Raw genomic sequence first — 18,019 nt, 5'->3', positions numbered from 1 at the left:
CAAAACTGCACTGTATATTTTAAGAATGAATGTCCCTTTTATGCAAGTCAGTACCTTACTGGCCTTGGCAATTGTCGATTGACATTGCACATTGTTGCCTAATTTGCAGTCTATAACATTTCTCAAATCCTTGTCATGTGTTCTGCCTAATTCACTACCATTTAGGGTCTAAGGTGCATGTTCATTCTTCGCCCCGAAGTGTATAACTTTGCATTTATCTACATTATATTCCATCTGCCATTTGAGTGTCCAGTCCTCTAATCTAGTGGTCCCCAACCCAGTCTTTATGGACCACCATCAGTCCAGGATTTATGTATTTCCCTTTTTTTATTCAAATAGAGATTCTGACAAAACCTGGACTGTTGGAGTCCATGAAGACTGGGTTGGGGAAAACTGCCTATCTAAATTCCTCTGCAACAATGTATTATCCAGCTCACATTGTATTATGTCACCTAGCATCATGGAGTAAGATTTGATGGGAGTCTATGTGACAGGAGGAACGCCCAGTGACTAATTTGCTGCCAACTGTGTAACCATCATGTGTTATAGCATTAATGCAGACAGGTTATGTGATAAATAAAAGCATGCAAACATACATTCATATAAAAAAAATCAACCAATGTTTCCTGGAGGACTGCACGTTCACCTGCTGGTGTTTTCAACTTAACTGTCATAATTTGACTGCATTTAAAGGGGTTTATGAAGATAAGAATTTTAATTTTGGATCAAGTCACAACATTCTCAGATTTGTTTAACTTTTTCTTCATATAAAAAAATTAAAATATAGACAGACACGTACAAAAACTCATGTTATCACACATCATAATAAATTGGTGATTAGATAGATGGGTTTGTCAGACTGAGTTTTGTTGATATATATATTTTTAACAAGTGTATAAACAATTGCATATTTTTCTTCGCATCTACTCATTGATTGCAGAATATTTGTTTGCAAAATTTGAGACATATAAACCATTTTTACCATTAAATAACAGCTTTATTTGTCATTGTGCTCACTATTACAAGAATTATCCCACTTCTGCCACCAATCCTATACCACTTGCAAGGTACTAGCTGCCCTCTGAAATCCAGATGCTAACCCGCAGCACTGCCACAGCTGTAATAAGTTAAATACATTTTATTTTCTTTGATTGTTGACAAATATATGTATATAAATCACAGACAAATTTACAAATTCACGGCTCCTGGCATTTGGAATTCACAGAAATCCTTGTTCACAAAATGCATTAACTCTCACAATATTTAAAAAAAAAAATAATAATGATTCATGTGTCACAGATGTCATCATTTTGCATGTTGTTCTGTGTTGGTTTGCATGATATCTATGTTCATGGCCAAAAATGGTTGTGAAATGGAAACACAAAAAAGTGAAGCAGTGTTTGGCTAGTGTTAAAATATCATGTTTTAGGTACTGAAAACATAAATTTGTAAATCTCATAAAAAATCCTACCATATAGACTGTAAATTGGTTCATTCAGTATGCCCTCCAATGGGTTAAAACTGTGTGAAATCAGTCATTGTGTGCAACCCATCACAGGGTTTAAAGAGTTAAAAGCATTCCGTATAAAGTGATGCATGTTAAAAAGGACACACATTTATCTTGTTACTCTTTTGAAGTTATAACATTGTAATAGTCAGAAACCATATCCTTATACTCTCTGATGTAGGATAACAATGGTATAACCCAGGGGTGCACAAAAGGTAGATCCCAAGATGTTTTAAAACTACAGCTTCCATGATGCTTTAGCATTCCAAAGTCATGCAAAGCATCATGGGAGTTGAGGTTCTATATAACATCTGGGAATCTACTTTTTGGGCATCCCTGATTTAACCCTTCCAAGACAAGGCATTCGTAAAACGTCTTAGATCATCAATGCCCAGGAAGGCATCTCACTCAATTTGGGTAACAATTTATAAAAAAAAAAAAATGCATCTCATAGAGTATGTCAGCATGATTCAATCCATCACTCATCCTTACTTAAAACTTTGATCGTCAGATCTATTATAGTTATATGTATTTATGTCAGATTACAAAAATCCATGAAACTGGCCTAAGCCACCAGGCAACTATTATTATTTTTAATTGTGCATTGAGGACACGCAAAAAAATCTGTTGCAGTCTGGTGGCTGAAAGGTTAAAAATCAGTGCTACATTTACAATCTTATTAGAAATGTATAAAGACTTACAAACAAATTAACAAACAGAAAAAAACACAAATGACAATATCAAAATTTTCTGTCATATCACAATCCACAAATGTAAACCTTTACATCACTGCAAGTTTTCCCTCCCCCCTTCCATTTTATGTACAAATATATTAAAATTAACAATCATTTGAAACTCTGTCTTTGACATCGTTGTAAAAAAAAAAATACGAACAAAAGTTATAAAGGCTTGAGAAAAACCCTTTTTATCTCATGATGTCACCTCCAGTTGAGTGGAATAAAGTGCAAGTCCTGGCGTCAACAGCTGTGGATCGACAAGAGCCTGGTCAGAGCGTCTTCTCTTCCATCCAGTGGACTTCTATGACCCTGGCATTCCACAGTGTGTCCACCATTTCCTTCATTTCCAGTATGCCCAGGCAATCAGTGGCCTAGATCCCAGGTTTAACCTGACCTCCTTTCATTTATGGATTATAGTCATAGATAAGGGTGGCCAATTATCAGTGTGTGATAGGATTTGGCAAGGGACCTACACTGCTACTGGACAAAGGCATCATATGGCTAATAGGAGTCACTGGACTAAGTCCATCTGGTCCTTCCTGGCCAGTCTGACTCAGCTGAATCCTCTTCTTGTTGACCTTCCGCTCCTTCGCTCTTCTGTTCTGGAACCAGATCTTCACCTAAAAGACAACAGCAGGTTTGACATAAGCAGGCAGAGCTAAGCCCCCATGCAAATGATCCAAAGAAAAGCCTATATATCGCCCTTGTAACATTAGCAGAAGACGTGTAGGTATATCTTACATAACCGTAACAGTAAAATGATTATTTAGCAAAGTGAGAATTAAAAGTGAATTCAAACTGAATTTTAAATGTAAGGTCGGTGAAGCCAAACTGTAAGTATAGCTTACTTACAGGGTTATTCACTAAAGGGAGAATTCAAGATGTATTTGAAGTGAATTTAATATTTAAGATCAAAACGATGTAGGCTTAAAGGGACACTCCAGGCACCCAGACCACTTCTGCCCATTGGAGTGGTTTTGGTGCAAGTGCAACCCTGCAAGTGTAATTATTGCACCACCACTAACCCTGCAAGTGTAATTATTGCAGTTTTTATAAACTGCAATAATTACCTTGCATGTTTAAGTCCCCCTCTAGTGACTGTCTATCAGACAGCCACTAGAGGGACTTCTGTGTTCTTAGAACACGAAAAGTGTTTTAAACGATGCTGAACGTCCTCACGCTATGTGAGGACCACCAGCTTTGCCGGAATCCCCATAGGAAAGCATTGAATAATGCTTTCCTATGGGGAGGTCTAATGCGTGCGTGTGGTCATTGCCGCGTATGTGCATAAGGTCTACCCCGCCGGCTGTCGAAGGTGGGGAAGGAGCGTGGGCGGAGCCTGACTCAGCACCAAGGGACATCAGCACTGGATTCAGGTAAGTCACTGAAGGGGTTTTAAGCACTTCAGCAACATGGGATGGTGGGTGGGAGGGAGAGGGGCACTTCATGGTCCTGCAGTGCCGGGAAAATGGATATGTTTTCCTGGCACTGGAGAGTCCCTCTAATGAAGCAGTGTTGGTATATAGATCATACCCTTGCAGTCTAACTGCTCAATTCCCTGCCATTTAGGAGTTAAATGACTTGTGTTTGTGTTTATGCAGCCCTAACCACACCTCCCCTGGCTGTGACTCAGCCAATTGTTTCATCTTCAGCCAGATGTTAACTTGCTTTAGAACTTTTTATCTCCTGTTCTGTAAATTGTACTTTAATCACACAAGAGGCTTATGCAGACTCTAGAAGGCTATGCACAGAGTCGGAGATTGTACAATAAAGGAATTTAGAATACCTAGGTTCCTTTTCAGTAAGTGTTTAGGAAGGCATGAAAGTGTGAATAGGGCTGTATAAAGAAAGTGATTTAAAGGACCACTCTAGTGCCAGGAAAACATACTCGTTTTCCTGGCACTAGAGTACCCTGAGGGTGCCCCCACCCTCAGGGACCCCCTCCCGCCGGGCTCTGGAGAGAGGAAGGGGTTAAACTTACCTCTTTTTCCAGCGCCGGGCGGGGAGCTTTCCTCCTCCTCTCCATCTTGATCGCGACGTCATCGGCTGAATGCGCATGCGCGGCAGGAGCCGCGCTCGCATTCAGCCGGTCGCATAGGAAAGCATTTACAATGCTTTCCTATGGACGCTTGCGTGCTCTCACTGTGATTTTCACAGTGAGAAGCACGCAAGCGCCTCTAGCGGCTGTCAATGAGACAGCCACTAGAGGATTTGGAGGCTGGATTAACCCTCATTATAAACATAGCAGTTTCTCTGAAACTGCTATGTTTATAAAAAAAAGGGTTAATCCTAGAGGTACCTGGCACCCAGACCACTTCATTAAGCTGAAGTGGTCTGGGTGCCTAGAGTGGTCCTTTAATCCTAAACCGTACTAATATGTTTAAACCAATGGATACTATTCACACACAGGAACTCAATCAAAATGCGAAAACTCAAGTGACATCTTGTATGTTTTGAAGTCTATAGAATGCATATTGTAACTATTCATGGGAGCCTGCTCTCTGTAACTATTAATGGGAGCCTGCGCTCTGTAATTATTAATGGGAGCCTGCTCTCTGTAACTATTAATGGGAGCCTGTTCTCTAACCATAATGGGAGCCTGCACTCTTTAACTATTAATGGGAGCCTGCTCTCTGTAACTATTAATGGGAGTTTGTTCTCTCTAACTATTAATGGGAGCCTGCACTCTTTAACTATTAATGTGAGCCTGTGCTCTGTAACTATTAATGGGAGCCTGTGCTCTGTAACTATAATGGGAGCCTGCTCTCTGCAAGTGTTAATTGGAGCCTGCACTCTGCTATTATTAATGGGAGCCTGCTCTTTAACTACAATGGGAGCCTGCACTCTTTAACTATTAATGGGAGCCTGCTCTCTGTAACTATTAATGGGAGCCTGCGCTCTGTAATTATTAATGGGAGCCTGCTCTTTAACTACAATGGGAGCCTGCACTCTTTACCTATTAATGGGAGCCTGCTCTCTGTAACTATTAATGGGAGCCTGCGCTCTGTAATTATTAATGGGAGCCTGCTCTCTAACTATAATGGGAGCCTGCACTCTTTAACTATTAATGGGAGCCTGCTCTCTAACTATAATGGGAGCCTGCTCTCTGTAACTATTAATAGGAGCCTACACTCTGTAACTATTAATGGGATCCTGCTCTCTGTAACTATTAATGGGAGCCTGCTCTCTGTAACTAATAATGGGGGGTCTGCACTCTGTAACTATTAATGGGGGGGTCTGCACTCTGTAACTATTAATGGGATCCTGCTCTCTGTAACTATTAATGGGAGCCTGCTCTCTGTAACTATTAATGGGAGCCTGCTCTCTAACTACAATGGGAGCGTGCAATCTTTAACTATTAATGCCTGCACTCTTTAACTATTAATGGGAGTCTGTTCTCTCTATCTATTAATGGGAGCCTGCACTCTTTAACTATTAATGGGAGCCTGCTCTCTGTAACTATTAAAGGGAGCCTGTTCTCTATAACTATTAAAGGGAGCCTGCTCTCTGTAACTATTAATGGGAGCCTGCTCTCTGTAACTATTAATGAGAGCCTGCTCTCTGTAACTATTAATGGGAGCCTGCTCTCTAACTATTAAAGGGAGCCTGTTCTCTATAACTATTAATGGGAGCCTGCTCTCTGTAACTATTAATGGGAGCCTGCGCTCTGTAATTATTAATGGGAGCCTGCTCTTTAACTACAATGGGAGCCTGCACTCTTTCACTATTAATGGGAGCCTGCTCTCTGTAACTATTGAAGGGAGCCTGCTCTCTGTAACTATTAATGGGAGTCTGTTCTCTCTATCTATTAATGGGAGCCTGCACTCTTTAACTATTAATGGGAGCCTGCTCTCTGTAACTATTAAAGGGAGCCTGCTCTCTGTAACTATTAAAGGGAGCCTGTTCTCTATAACTATTAAAGGGAGCCTGCTCTCTGTAACTATTAATGGGAGCCTGCTCTCTGTAACTATTAATGGGAGCCTGCTCTCTGTAACTATTAATGAGAGCCTGCTCTCTGTAACTATTAATGGGAGCCTGCTCTCTAACTATTAAAGGGAGCCTGTTCTCTATAACTATTAATGGGAGCCTGCTCTCTGTAACTATTAAAGGAAGCCTGTTCTCTATAACTATTAATGGGAGCCTGCTCTCTGTAACTATTAAAGGGAGCCTGCTCTCTGTAACTATTAAAGGGAGCCTGCTCTCTAACTATTAAAGGGAGCCTGCTCTCTGTAACTATTAATGGGAGTCTGCTCTCTGTAACTATTAAAGGGAGCCTGTTCTCTGTAACTATTAAAGGGAGCCTGCTCTCTGTAACTATTAAAGGGAGCCTGCTCTCTGTAACTATTAATGGGAGCCTGCTCTCTTTAACTATTAATGGGAGCCTGCTCTCTGTAACTATTAATGGGAGCCTTCTCTCTGTAACTATTAATGGGAGCCTGCTCTCTGTAACTATTAATGGGAGCCTGCTCTCTGTAACTATTAATGGGAGCCTGCTCTCTGTAACTATTAATGGGAGCCTGCTCTCTGTAACTATTAATGGGAGCCGGCTCTCTGTAACAGCTGTTATAATAATATAAGCTAAAATAAAAACCATAAAAGGAGTCTGATCATTATGAAAACTAGGGGTGGGGTTAGCCATATGAATGCTGCATTAATTGCACAAACCCACCAGACCCTGAAAGGGTAACTTTAACAGGGTGCCTTGTTAACTATTGGTGAGGGAGACCGTGTTTGTTTGCAAACAATGTTTACTACATACCTGGGGTAAATAACAGGTTAAAGAATTGCTACTCGCACTACTATTCCAGGTATCAGGGAAGCCGTATATCTGACCCCCTGCAGTACAAGCTATGGGAAGCTGATAGAAATCACCTGACTGACAGGACTGGCCCCCTGATTGATGCCCAGTTAATGGGCCCTGTGTACACAGCCTGTGCCCCACGTGGAAGGTCATGGCCGCTGGGAAGGGCTGCTGACATTAACCCCTTCCATGCCGTACCTGCCGTTCAGAGAGCCCCAGATTGACAGCCAGCTCTGCCTTCCTCCTTATCGTTATAAACCGGCTGTAGTGAAACTCCTTCTCCAGCTCCAGCCTCTGGTGGTCGGTGTACACCACGCGGTACTTGTCCTTCGTCCTGGTTTTTGAGCCTGGGGAATAAATATTTTTTTATGTTAGATTGACAATAATATAATAATATAATAATATGATAACACTAACCTTAATCCCAGACCAACAAAAAAGTGTGTGTTATGGTGTTCTAAATATTCTAGGCGGTTCTGGATTAACTCCAATTAAAATGAAAGACAGTTTACTAAATGCCATTTCTATTAATCACTGATCTGTATTTATTTGTTTTCCAGTGAAATGTGCTTGTAATAAATAAAAAAAAATAATTTTTACATAATGACCAGCTCTGGGTCAACGTTCTAGAACTGCAATCAGTGGGGATTCCATTGGTTTCTATGGAGACTAAGAGCATTCAGTGGGGGATACTATGGTGTATAGACATTTACTCCATTCCCTTATAACCCATCTATACACTTATATCCTCTGTGTGTTATAGTAACACTGCTTTTTTTTTTTTATTTTATTTTTACAGATTATAAATAAGTATTCTATATATTCTGTATATATGCTGCGATCCTATTCCCCAGCCTCTGGAAGTTTCACAGAGAAAGTCTAGTTTTTTTTTTTTTTCAACTGTGTATTTAAATTGAACCCATATTGCAACTAATCATGTTTAATATGACAGGTGCTGTAAAAGGCGCAATAAGCACCCAATTCACTTTATAACCACCCATTTACAATATAACCCCTTCTATTTGATATATGATTCTATGTCACCTGCACACCTACCCACAAACACATAACACAGATAGATAGATAGATATATATGCACTCTGTAACATATTTATTTATTTATTTATTTATTTATAAAATATTTTACCAGGAAAGATACATTGAGATTTCTCTCGTTTTCAAGTATGTCCTGGGTCCACAAATCATTGCATTGTTACAGTTAGTGTACAATAAAATACAAAATTAATATACAATATATACAACATTTAACATAGATATATATATAACATACAGAGATATAATGAATATATATAACATACAGAGCTGTGTCATCCACCTCAACAATACAAAAAACACACCAAATTGGATCATATTTGTTTTCCTGGTTTATGTTTTCTTTCTTTTGTTATTTAATAATATTTCATCATGATTCCATTAATCAATATTTAATCTAATCTAATATATATAGAAATACGCTAGGAATAATTTCAAATATCTTCTAAATTATCCTAAAAACACCGAATTATGGCAAACTGAAATCCGAAATGAAACCGAATCAGGCAACAATAATTTAAAGTTGTGACTTTAGCCGAATTGAAGAATTTTTCCCAAATCGGAAATTCTGGCCCGAATGTTCCCAACCCGAATTTAGTTCGTAACTCTGCCAGGATTAGTGACAAAGGACTAATCCGTATTGTGCAAATCTTTTGCTAAAATCCCAGAATGCATTGCTTATAGAATTAACCTCCAGAACCCCCCTTTTAATTAATATACCATAAAGTATATTATGTGTGCACAGACTGTAAACTAAATGACAAAGTGCCCATCAGCCGGCTATAAATAGTCCCAAGAAAATGTTGTTAAATTTGTAGGTTAATACAAATAAAAAATATGGCATTGCTCACTCTCAGCCTTTTTAGATTAAATTAAATTGCAATTCTTCCAGCGCTGAGAGGGTTTGATCTAAAGCGCATTTATTAATAGTTTAGTTAATTTGTTTGCAATCATAATTCCATTCATTAAAATCGTTCTCATCTAAGATATTTTAATAAGCACGATAATGCAATTTATAATATTGCATTTTTCTTTCGAACGCCTGTCCTACACGATTTATGTACATACACTTTTTTTTATTAAGCAAAATATTGTCACATATTTAACATTCTACAGTTTAATAGAGTACTTTTTTTAATTTATTTTTTCAGAGCATATTTAAGATTTCTGTATCATAGAGCGTGATGGAATATGTCTATTAAAAAATAATAGTTGAGTTTTGTATTTTATATTCTATTAAAAAAATCACGAAATCATATATTTTAATTTCATTCTACTTTGTCAAAACTGTGTTGTTTTTTCTGTCTAACCTACTTTTGCTTTCTGTCCTAAATGGATAGTTGAATGAGCTTTTTTAAGAAATCATTATATTTTATTTCACATGCTTCATTTTGAACAGTATGTTTGTTTTTCTATATACCAGTGTTTATAGGGTTTCTGTAAGAAACGAAATTCTGTTTGATTTAATATGCTCCATTTTTAACACACTGTTGCCTTTTTCTCTATACAGTGTATATGTAATTTGGTGTAGATTGCTTCATAGTTGTCAGTTATGTAACAGGTCTGTTTGATATTTGGGCTATCTGATCCAAGAGGTGTGTAATGCTTGGCAGGACAGCATTGTTCAGGTAAAGCTTACAATCTACTACAAAGGACCCCTGTCTAGATACATGTCTGATATGGGTGAGCTGGTTACTGGAGATGAATGAGCTACACAATCAAGAACAATGACTTACAAGAGATCTTATCAATAAAAGACCTTTATAACTTGTATTTCTGTTTGAATTGCTACCATTGAACAAATGCAGCCCCAGCTTTCATCCCAAAGCAGTTTATATTAACATAAACATTCATTTCATTGGCTGAATTTCAATGGGACATGGGCCCATGTGAAAATATATATATATATATTCCTCCCCACAAAATTCAATTTGGGAAATCCCAAGGAGAAAAAAGGTCACTAGGTTGAAGTTTGTTTGATATTTTAAGGGGTCTCTGGGGGCCTATTTACTAAACAACAAATTGATGTGTTCATTTAAAAACAAAATAACTTTCACAATTTAGATACAAACAGGGCGTTTGGAAAATTGTATATAATTAAATATATTTTTGCTTATTCTTGGCCAACACTCAGCAAGGCTGGCATTCAAATCACTATTTGGTAGATACAGCCCTAATGTTCACAAGTTTCTAGAGTTTCCAGTTAAGGAAAATATAAATGGGGGATTTGTGAAAATAAATCACTTTAGTCAATTATTGTAGGTGCATTGTGTGTACTGCGCTACTAATTATGTTGGCGCTCCCAAGTTATTTAATGTAGGTTATTTGGGATAATTGAAAGCTGTTTTTATTTTTTCTCTCCCTATGGGGGTTCTTTATTGTGCTGTTATACTCTCATCTACAATAAGGTCCAAGTGGTATTGGAAACAAAGGAATGTATCTAGTGTAACTAGTTCTGACAGGATGTCATATTGTACAGAGAATGTTAAAAATCGTTATTTACTGCTATGTGTCCCCTTGTTTCCGGTCCTTAAGGGATGCAATGGCTTACAAGGTGTATATCAAAGACTGGGCAGATGACAGATGGGTCTGGGAAGAATTATCCTAGACCCCACTGACTATAATCAGTCTCTAGCTCAAAGGGGACATTGTCATGACAAGTGGACAGTACAACTGTCTTTATCGCCTCCCAGAAAGGAGATCAGAAGACCTCACTAACAAATTACAAGGATCACTTTCTCCATCACCTGCCCCTCCAGACAATGTGACCTGCACTCACACTCATATACATTGCCATTATCTTTAGGGTCTGACTTGTGGGAACCTGATCACAAACGTATTCAATTGTTACAGATTGAATTCATTTATGGTAATGAAATCTGCTTTAATTAACTGGAGATTGTTAGACCTGGCCCCGATTTATTTATTTATTTTTTTTATTATTATTGTTTTTTTTTTTTTTAATAAGCTGATTCTTACAATAATATTTTAATGTGATTTAAATATATATTCCTACATGTACCACTTTAAATATATTAAGATATACAAAAAGGAGAATTCTATTTTATGAAATAGTAATAATAATAAAAAAAAAAATACAGAGCACCTTTGAATTCAAATATCTATTTTATGGCTGTAAGAATATTATTGTTAATTGTTCTTATTCATTAAACAAAGAACTGTGGAGACCTGACAACAAATTAGTAAAATTAAGGTCAAGTAAAGATATGAAAAAATCTCATTCAAGATATACATTTAATCCAATGTAGCTACTTTGGCCTGTATTTTTAAAGTCAATTATTAGCTCTTTAAATCTAAGTTTGCTATATTATGTTTGTCAACTATTTGCTGTTTAACATTGCCATGGAAGAATAAAAAATATATATGATGCACGCTGATATATGCTGGCGCTATAATAATACTTAGTATTCTAATATTATTATAATTCACCTCACTTCACAGTTTAGTGAACAACATACAATAGGCCAGCAGGCATGAAAAGACACATTCATTAAAAAAACAAAAAATAGTTTTTAAAACGCGAAAATTCATGACATAATTATAAATATGTGCTCTATTACTCAATGTCCAGAATACCACTTTAATTATCACTTCCTGATTAATAAAAAAAATATGTATAATGCCCACTTAGTCACTCGTATCATAACACTCAAAGGATCCCCCTCCCCCTTCCATGAATCCCAGTACTTTAACCAACTGCAGACAATCTAATATCACTTACTGGTTCAGAAATCCCTGCTTAATGGGTCAGAAACTAATGTAAACCTATCTGGCCAAGATTTATAGGATTATAATAGGTTATAAAATGTTTAAGAGCCAATAACTGGCCAAGAGCACATTTTTGAAGTGTAACTGGGTCCTAGGTCATTTTAGTTGGAGAGATATGAATCAGGGAAAATACATGACTAACACGAAATCACAAACATAATATTATCAATTACATTAATTCATTTTAAAAAGTAATTAATAACACCATGGTTCAAAGAGCTGATATATTTAATTACAGTTATAGTTTAATATTAGGCTCTTTTATTGTCCATTATCTGATTTATTTAATTTTTTTTTAAACACATTTTTTTTTAAATCTGTGATTATCTTATTAATCAACTCATAAAATAGGTCACGTGTGAATGATATCTGTGGCTGTCAAAAAAATTAACTGACAAGATTAAAAATTACATAGTTTGAATTTAGATTCCATGATTAATTGCACTGCATTGTAATGTGTTGTTATACACTCGTTTATTTTTATTTTTCTAATTTAAAATGAGGTTCATTTTGAATTATTGGCATGGACTAATCTGCAGAATATGTTTTTCTTAAACTTACACGATCATTGATTTGCATATTAATGAGGAATTTATTACAGCATCAATTATAATCATACAACACGAATAGTTTTTAACCTGCACTAACTACTTAGGGTCTCACTCACTAAACAGCGAATTGTGGTAAATAAAATGAAACAAATTGCAGAATTCTGGCAAAATACTCAGTTTTCACTTACCTGTGCTTGATGATTGGTTTCCAATTCGGCACTCTTTGTCTAAGAGTTTGTAATTTGATTTTGATCTCACTACAGTTCGCTGTTTAGTGAATAAATCCCTTTTTATTTCAATTTCAATTGTGATTATAAATGTTAATAAATATTGGGGATTGGGCTAAATGAATCAAGGTATGACTGGGCTGATGAAAAGATACCATATTAAGAAACAAAAAACAAAAAAAACATCAACTAATTGTTATCTGATAATCTGAAGATTCCATGCATTTCATTTTTATTAAATCATTTATTTTTACAGGAAACTGACCTCAATTTCTATTCAAACCTGAAGTCACATGTGTTTACAGTGCCCAGCTGGTATACTACCCTCAGTGGGCAAGCCCTATGACAGGGGGTATCTTACCAGTGTTTCCTTGGGTGGCTGGCTTTCTCATCCACTCATAGTGATGCCTCCTATGTCCTTCTGCCGCCTCTGGAGAGAGGGGAGGCTGATGCCCTCCTGGCAAAAGCCCAACACAGGTAGGTCCTTGCCCCTGCCCAGGAGGATAGTCAGAAGCAGGGCTGTAACCCAGACTCCCCCCTGGAGAAGGGTTAATGGAAGTGTGCCCAGAGGAGTAAGCTGAATGGCTCCAGTCCTCCCTTGGCGCCCCATAGGGGCTGATCCAGGCTGATAATCCTGAAGAAGGCGCTGCAGAGTCCAGACTCACTGCATGGTACCCCCCATAGTCAGGGTACTGGGGGGCAGTGGGGTAGTTTTGGAGCCCAGGGTGGCCACGCATAGATCCAGGGTACATGGCAATGTCCTTCTCCAGAAGGTAGCTCACATACATGGTGGTAGAGGTTTGGCAGCCGGTTGCATACTGGCTCACCCTCTGCTTCCTGCACTAAGCCTGCAGGCTGAGCCAAGACTCGCCCTCACCCGCTCAGCTGTCAACCCATTGGCTCCCACTTTACTTGATTAAACATTGTTTACCAGGTCCTATTAGTAAGGGCACACTGTGGGCAGGTGACGACAGAGGGGCAGTAAGATCCCCCCTCCCCTCTCCCCAAGCCCAATTTGCATTTAAGAGAGATAAGAAGAGGGTAGTGACCTGATCACAGAGAAATACTCAAACCTTTATTGTTTAAGAGCTTCCTCCTTCCATTACAATCTGCTGCACTTTAACCTTCAATCCAGGGTTCAAAGAGCTGAGCAAGTCAATAGCCTCACCACCAACCCCAAACAGGTTACACCAGAGCCAGCCAAGTGGCAGGGCACCAGGAGGTAAGGGATTGGCAGACAGACAATGCCATGTCCCATGGCTGGAGCTTGGTGGTAGGAGGGGACACTACCCTGGGACCCACTGCTCCAACTTTACAAATGGATTTTTTAAATATTTTTTTTTTCAAATGGCATAAATCTAAACAATGACAGCTTTTATAAATATCACAAAAATGCAATCTCTGGATCACAGCTGATACAATATTTTGCAACATTGTATGAATAAACAAGTGATGGGGGTTGTATATCCAGAGTACACCTCAATGGTCCATGCCAAGATCACTAGATCATCAGTCTGCACTGTGGTTATTTCTCATGAATAATAGCCTGGGTTATTAATGAAATAATACTATTCCTGATAATACATCCAGTGAGTACTACAATGGACAAAACAAGCTCATCACAGTTTCCCCTGACCATTGCTGTGTATAGAGCACACTGTCACATTCTAAATGTTTTAACCCTATAACTGCCAGAGAGATTCACGTTTGCTCATCAAATGGTTTTTATTCACTGTAAATCCTGCCAGTCAATCATTTATTCAAATTGTCATTTCCCTTCATTATGTTATATGGACCAAAAGCCCAAATTGTTAATAATCTGTGCTAGAGGGGCATCATATTAAATCGAACATCCATCCTGCCCTCTACATGACTTAACTCGGTCATCTGGATTAAGGGTTTGCTGACTTACCTGTGCTCAAGCAGGTGTAAAGGCAGAGAGCTGAGTTAGACACACTTATAATGTGAGAACATTATATTTAAAACATCTTAAAAAGATAAATGTAATCGAAATTCTCTCCTGACTTTCCAACACAGCAGGTATTTTATCCTAATTAGTAATATATTTCTTAATTAAATTGTTTCTAATTTAAACTTAATATGGCAATATATGCGTAGGATAAAAAGCGAAATTTCACAAATCAATCTATATATATATATATTTTTTTAGAAACGCATGTTCAATGTATTAGATATGTCCTGTCAATCAAGCATTTATGTTTAGCTCAATTTTAGTTAAAACTACCTTGCATATTTTAATTCATTACAAACAAAGTTCATAATAATATTAAAGCGAATTTATTTGACGCTGTTCATAACATCTGCACTGTGAACTATTTCTTAACTTTCTATTTTATTCGTTGTTTTTTTTTTTTTTTAATATAAAATTTCTCTGATAAAGGCAGTTGGATAAAAATGACGAAAAATGATACAATTTGCCACTTTGATAATTTACTAGAATTTTCATATCAGATAAGAAACTTCTTCATATAAAGAATATTGACAGCTAAAAGATTATTAAAAAAAAAACATCGAAAAGCCACAAATGAAAATTACAATGACAAAATGTAGTCAAAATTTACCAAACCAGAACAATAGATTAAATTGGAGAATTCCTCAAGATCAGCTAGTTTTGCCTGAATTATGCCATTCGCATTTACATTCGCAGTTTACGGTTCAGTAAATGAAATCCAATCAAAGAGACTCGTCCGAATTTATTTTTTATACTATATTGAGCTAAATTTAGCAAAATCAGCATCAAATCACTTTTTTTAAAAAGATTCCAAAAAAGCAATTTAGATTGCAATTTTACATGCAAATTGAAGGTATTCTCATAATAATGACAGTATTATAATACTTTTAATTTCAGATATGTAAAACAGTTTGATGTACTTCAATGCAGTGTATTTATATCTTACAGATATACCATAATATTTATACTGTATTAAAAAAATGTGTGTTTTACAAATATCATCCCTTATTCAAATATATATTCTATAAATTTTATAGGAGGTATCTGAAGTTCAATATGATATATAAATTGGCGAATTATGCAATAATTCAGTGTGAATGCTACAATATAATATGTTCATATAACTGATGCTTGTTTGTTCGGTTTTTTTTTTTAACTTTATTTGTAAGGCAAGAAATACACGATTTGCTCCCTTTGTAAATGATAAGGGCTTGTTCGCTAAACAGTGAGTTTGAACTGAATTGTAGTGAATTGAAATCTGAATGGCATTATTTAGGTTCACATAACCAATAAAGCTGTGCTGGGGATTATTTGGAAACCATGTATAATTGACAAAAATTTGGCCATAGGGATTTAATTTCACTGCAATTCAGATTTTAATGAGCTAATCTGGGGAATTGCAAAAACTCTTCAATAGAGCTATAGTTCTGGCTGTGTTTGCCTTAATTTTATAATTTGCATTTCATTTAACAGACATTCAGTGTTTAGTGACTTGAACACAATCAGTTTGAATATCACTGTGCCAATATGAGATTTATTCACTAAACTCTGAAATGTAGCACGTTGAAATCAGAATAGAAAAGGTTAGGCTAAACTAGTTGATTTTGAAAAATTCTCAATCTCATCTAAAATCACAGTTCGTTTAGTTTAGTCTATTATTCGTGTTTTATCTTTCAGGTTAGAATGGATTAAAGGTTGGTGAAAAAACCTTCAGCGAGTAACACTACTAGTGTATAGGCTATATACTGGGTCATTCACTAACGTGAGAATTCAAAGTAAATCCAAAGTGAATTTCACATTTAACCCCTTAAGGACAGAGCTTCAGAAGCTTGACTTACGCTTAATGACACAAGCAATTTTTGCATTTTCTTGCTGTTTGCGTTCAACTGCAATTTGCATCTCTCTCATTTATTGCACCGACACATATTATATACTGTTTTTTAAAGGACAGAAAGGGCTTTAATTTGATATAACATATATATATATAAATGCTTACTTATTATAAAAAAAATACAGAAAAATGCAAAAAAAATGAAAAATATTGTTTTTTTTTACAGTTTTTGCAATCATAATGTGTGCATAATTAGTGCAGGTTAAGGAAAGTAATTAAAAATAAATTCATTTATTTGTTCTGATTTACAGAATATATAATGTGTCTGGGATTTTAAGTTCTTTTTGGTAGTTACAGGTCACAAAGCACAAGGAGTAAAATAAAATTTTAATGTGGAGCGATTTTAGAATTTGGTATGTTTGTCTTGTAAGCCTAATAGCCATAAAATAAAACAAAATTGCCACACAAAAGTATATATTTATATAAAGTAGACATCACAGGCTATTTACCTAAGGTTGTTTTGACACTTTCTACGTAGCCATTTTACCGCCAACCTCTGCTAAATATTGGAGTAAAATTGTGTTTTTGGGGGGTTTTCGCACACAAACGTATAACAAAGAACTTCTCATGTGTATTTTGTAAAGTTGGTGTGTGCTATTCCTGTACAAAGTTTTATTATGTGTTCAGTTACTTCTGCTGAGTACAACGGTACCCCCATTGTATGTCTTTGGCACTATTTTGTGAAGCTACAGTGCCATATAGGAGACCTGTCCTTTTCAGTATTCACAGTAGAATTTTGAGAGACGGATTTAATGAGCCTATGCTTCCATTTGGGGTATTATAACAGTTTGACTGTTCAAAAACCCCAACAAAGGCCTACCATTTGTAAAAGTAGACACTCCAGGGTATCTCATAAGGTGCATATTGTGCCTTAACATGCCCCCATTTTTTTACCATTACATGCCAAAGTATGTGGTAAAAAATAATTTTGTGCATTTTTTACATACGGATTGCATTTTTGCTGGGCATTTTGTATATTTCATATGTGCCACTAAGTTCAAACCCCCCAAATTATGCTCAGCTAAGTCTTCTGAGTAAAAGGACACCCCCATTGTATGTCTATGGCACTATTTCGTGAAGCTACAGTGCCATACAGGAGACCTGTCCTTTTCAGTATTCACAGTAGAATTTTGAGAGACGGATTTAATGAGCCTATGCTTCCATTTGGGGTATTATAACAGTTTGACTGTTCAAAAACCCCCACAAAGGCCTACCATTTGTAAAAGTAGACACTCCAGGGTATCTCATAAGGTGCATATTGTGCCTTAACATGCCCCCATTTTTTTACCATTACATGCCAAAGTATGTAGTAAAAAATAATTTTGTGCATTTTTTACATACGGATTGCATTTTTGCTGGGCATTTTGTATATTTCATATGTGCCACTAAGTTCAAACCCCCCAAATTATGCTCAGCTAAGTCTTCTGAGTAAAAGGACACCCCCATTGTATGTCTATGGCACTATTTCGTGAAGCTACAGTGCCATACAGG

The 18,019-nt window shown here is 36.7% G+C and overlaps 1 protein-coding gene across 1 annotated transcript; it reads right to left on the bottom strand.

The window, feature by feature from the left end:
* Window positions 1–2,345: 2,345 nt before the first annotated feature.
* On the bottom strand, window positions 2,346–13,494 carry CDX2 (caudal type homeobox 2). The gene is made up of 3 exons (XM_063444880.1): window positions 13,027–13,494; window positions 7,244–7,392; window positions 2,346–2,864 (listed from the first exon to the last, which is right to left on the bottom strand). Exons 1-3 carry the CDS (start codon window positions 13,451–13,453, stop codon window positions 2,685–2,687), a joined length of 756 nt encoding a protein of 251 aa, XP_063300950.1. The 5' UTR covers window positions 13,454–13,494; the 3' UTR covers window positions 2,346–2,684.
* Window positions 13,495–18,019: the final 4,525 nt, after the last annotated feature.

This window comes from Pelobates fuscus, chromosome 1 (genome assembly GCF_036172605.1).
Source record: "Pelobates fuscus isolate aPelFus1 chromosome 1, aPelFus1.pri, whole genome shotgun sequence".
Taxonomy (NCBI): domain Eukaryota; kingdom Metazoa; phylum Chordata; class Amphibia; order Anura; family Pelobatidae; genus Pelobates; species Pelobates fuscus.
Note: the sequence above shows the minus strand (reverse complement) of the source record. Positions and strands in the feature narration are given on the sequence as shown.

Excerpts from the sequence above, each read along its gene's own strand:
- CDX2 (XM_063444880.1), bottom strand. The coding sequence starts at position 13,453 with ATGTATGTGAGCTACCTTCTGGAGAAGGACATTGCCATGTACCCTGGA. Across the intron at positions 7,393-13,026 it reads AGCCACCCAAGGAAACACTG|GCTCAAAAACCAGGACGAAG; the intron begins GTAAGATACCCC and ends TTTATTCCCCAG. Across the intron at positions 2,865-7,243 it reads TGGGGCTCTCTGAACGGCAG|GTGAAGATCTGGTTCCAGAA; the intron begins GTACGGCATGGA and ends GTTGTCTTTTAG.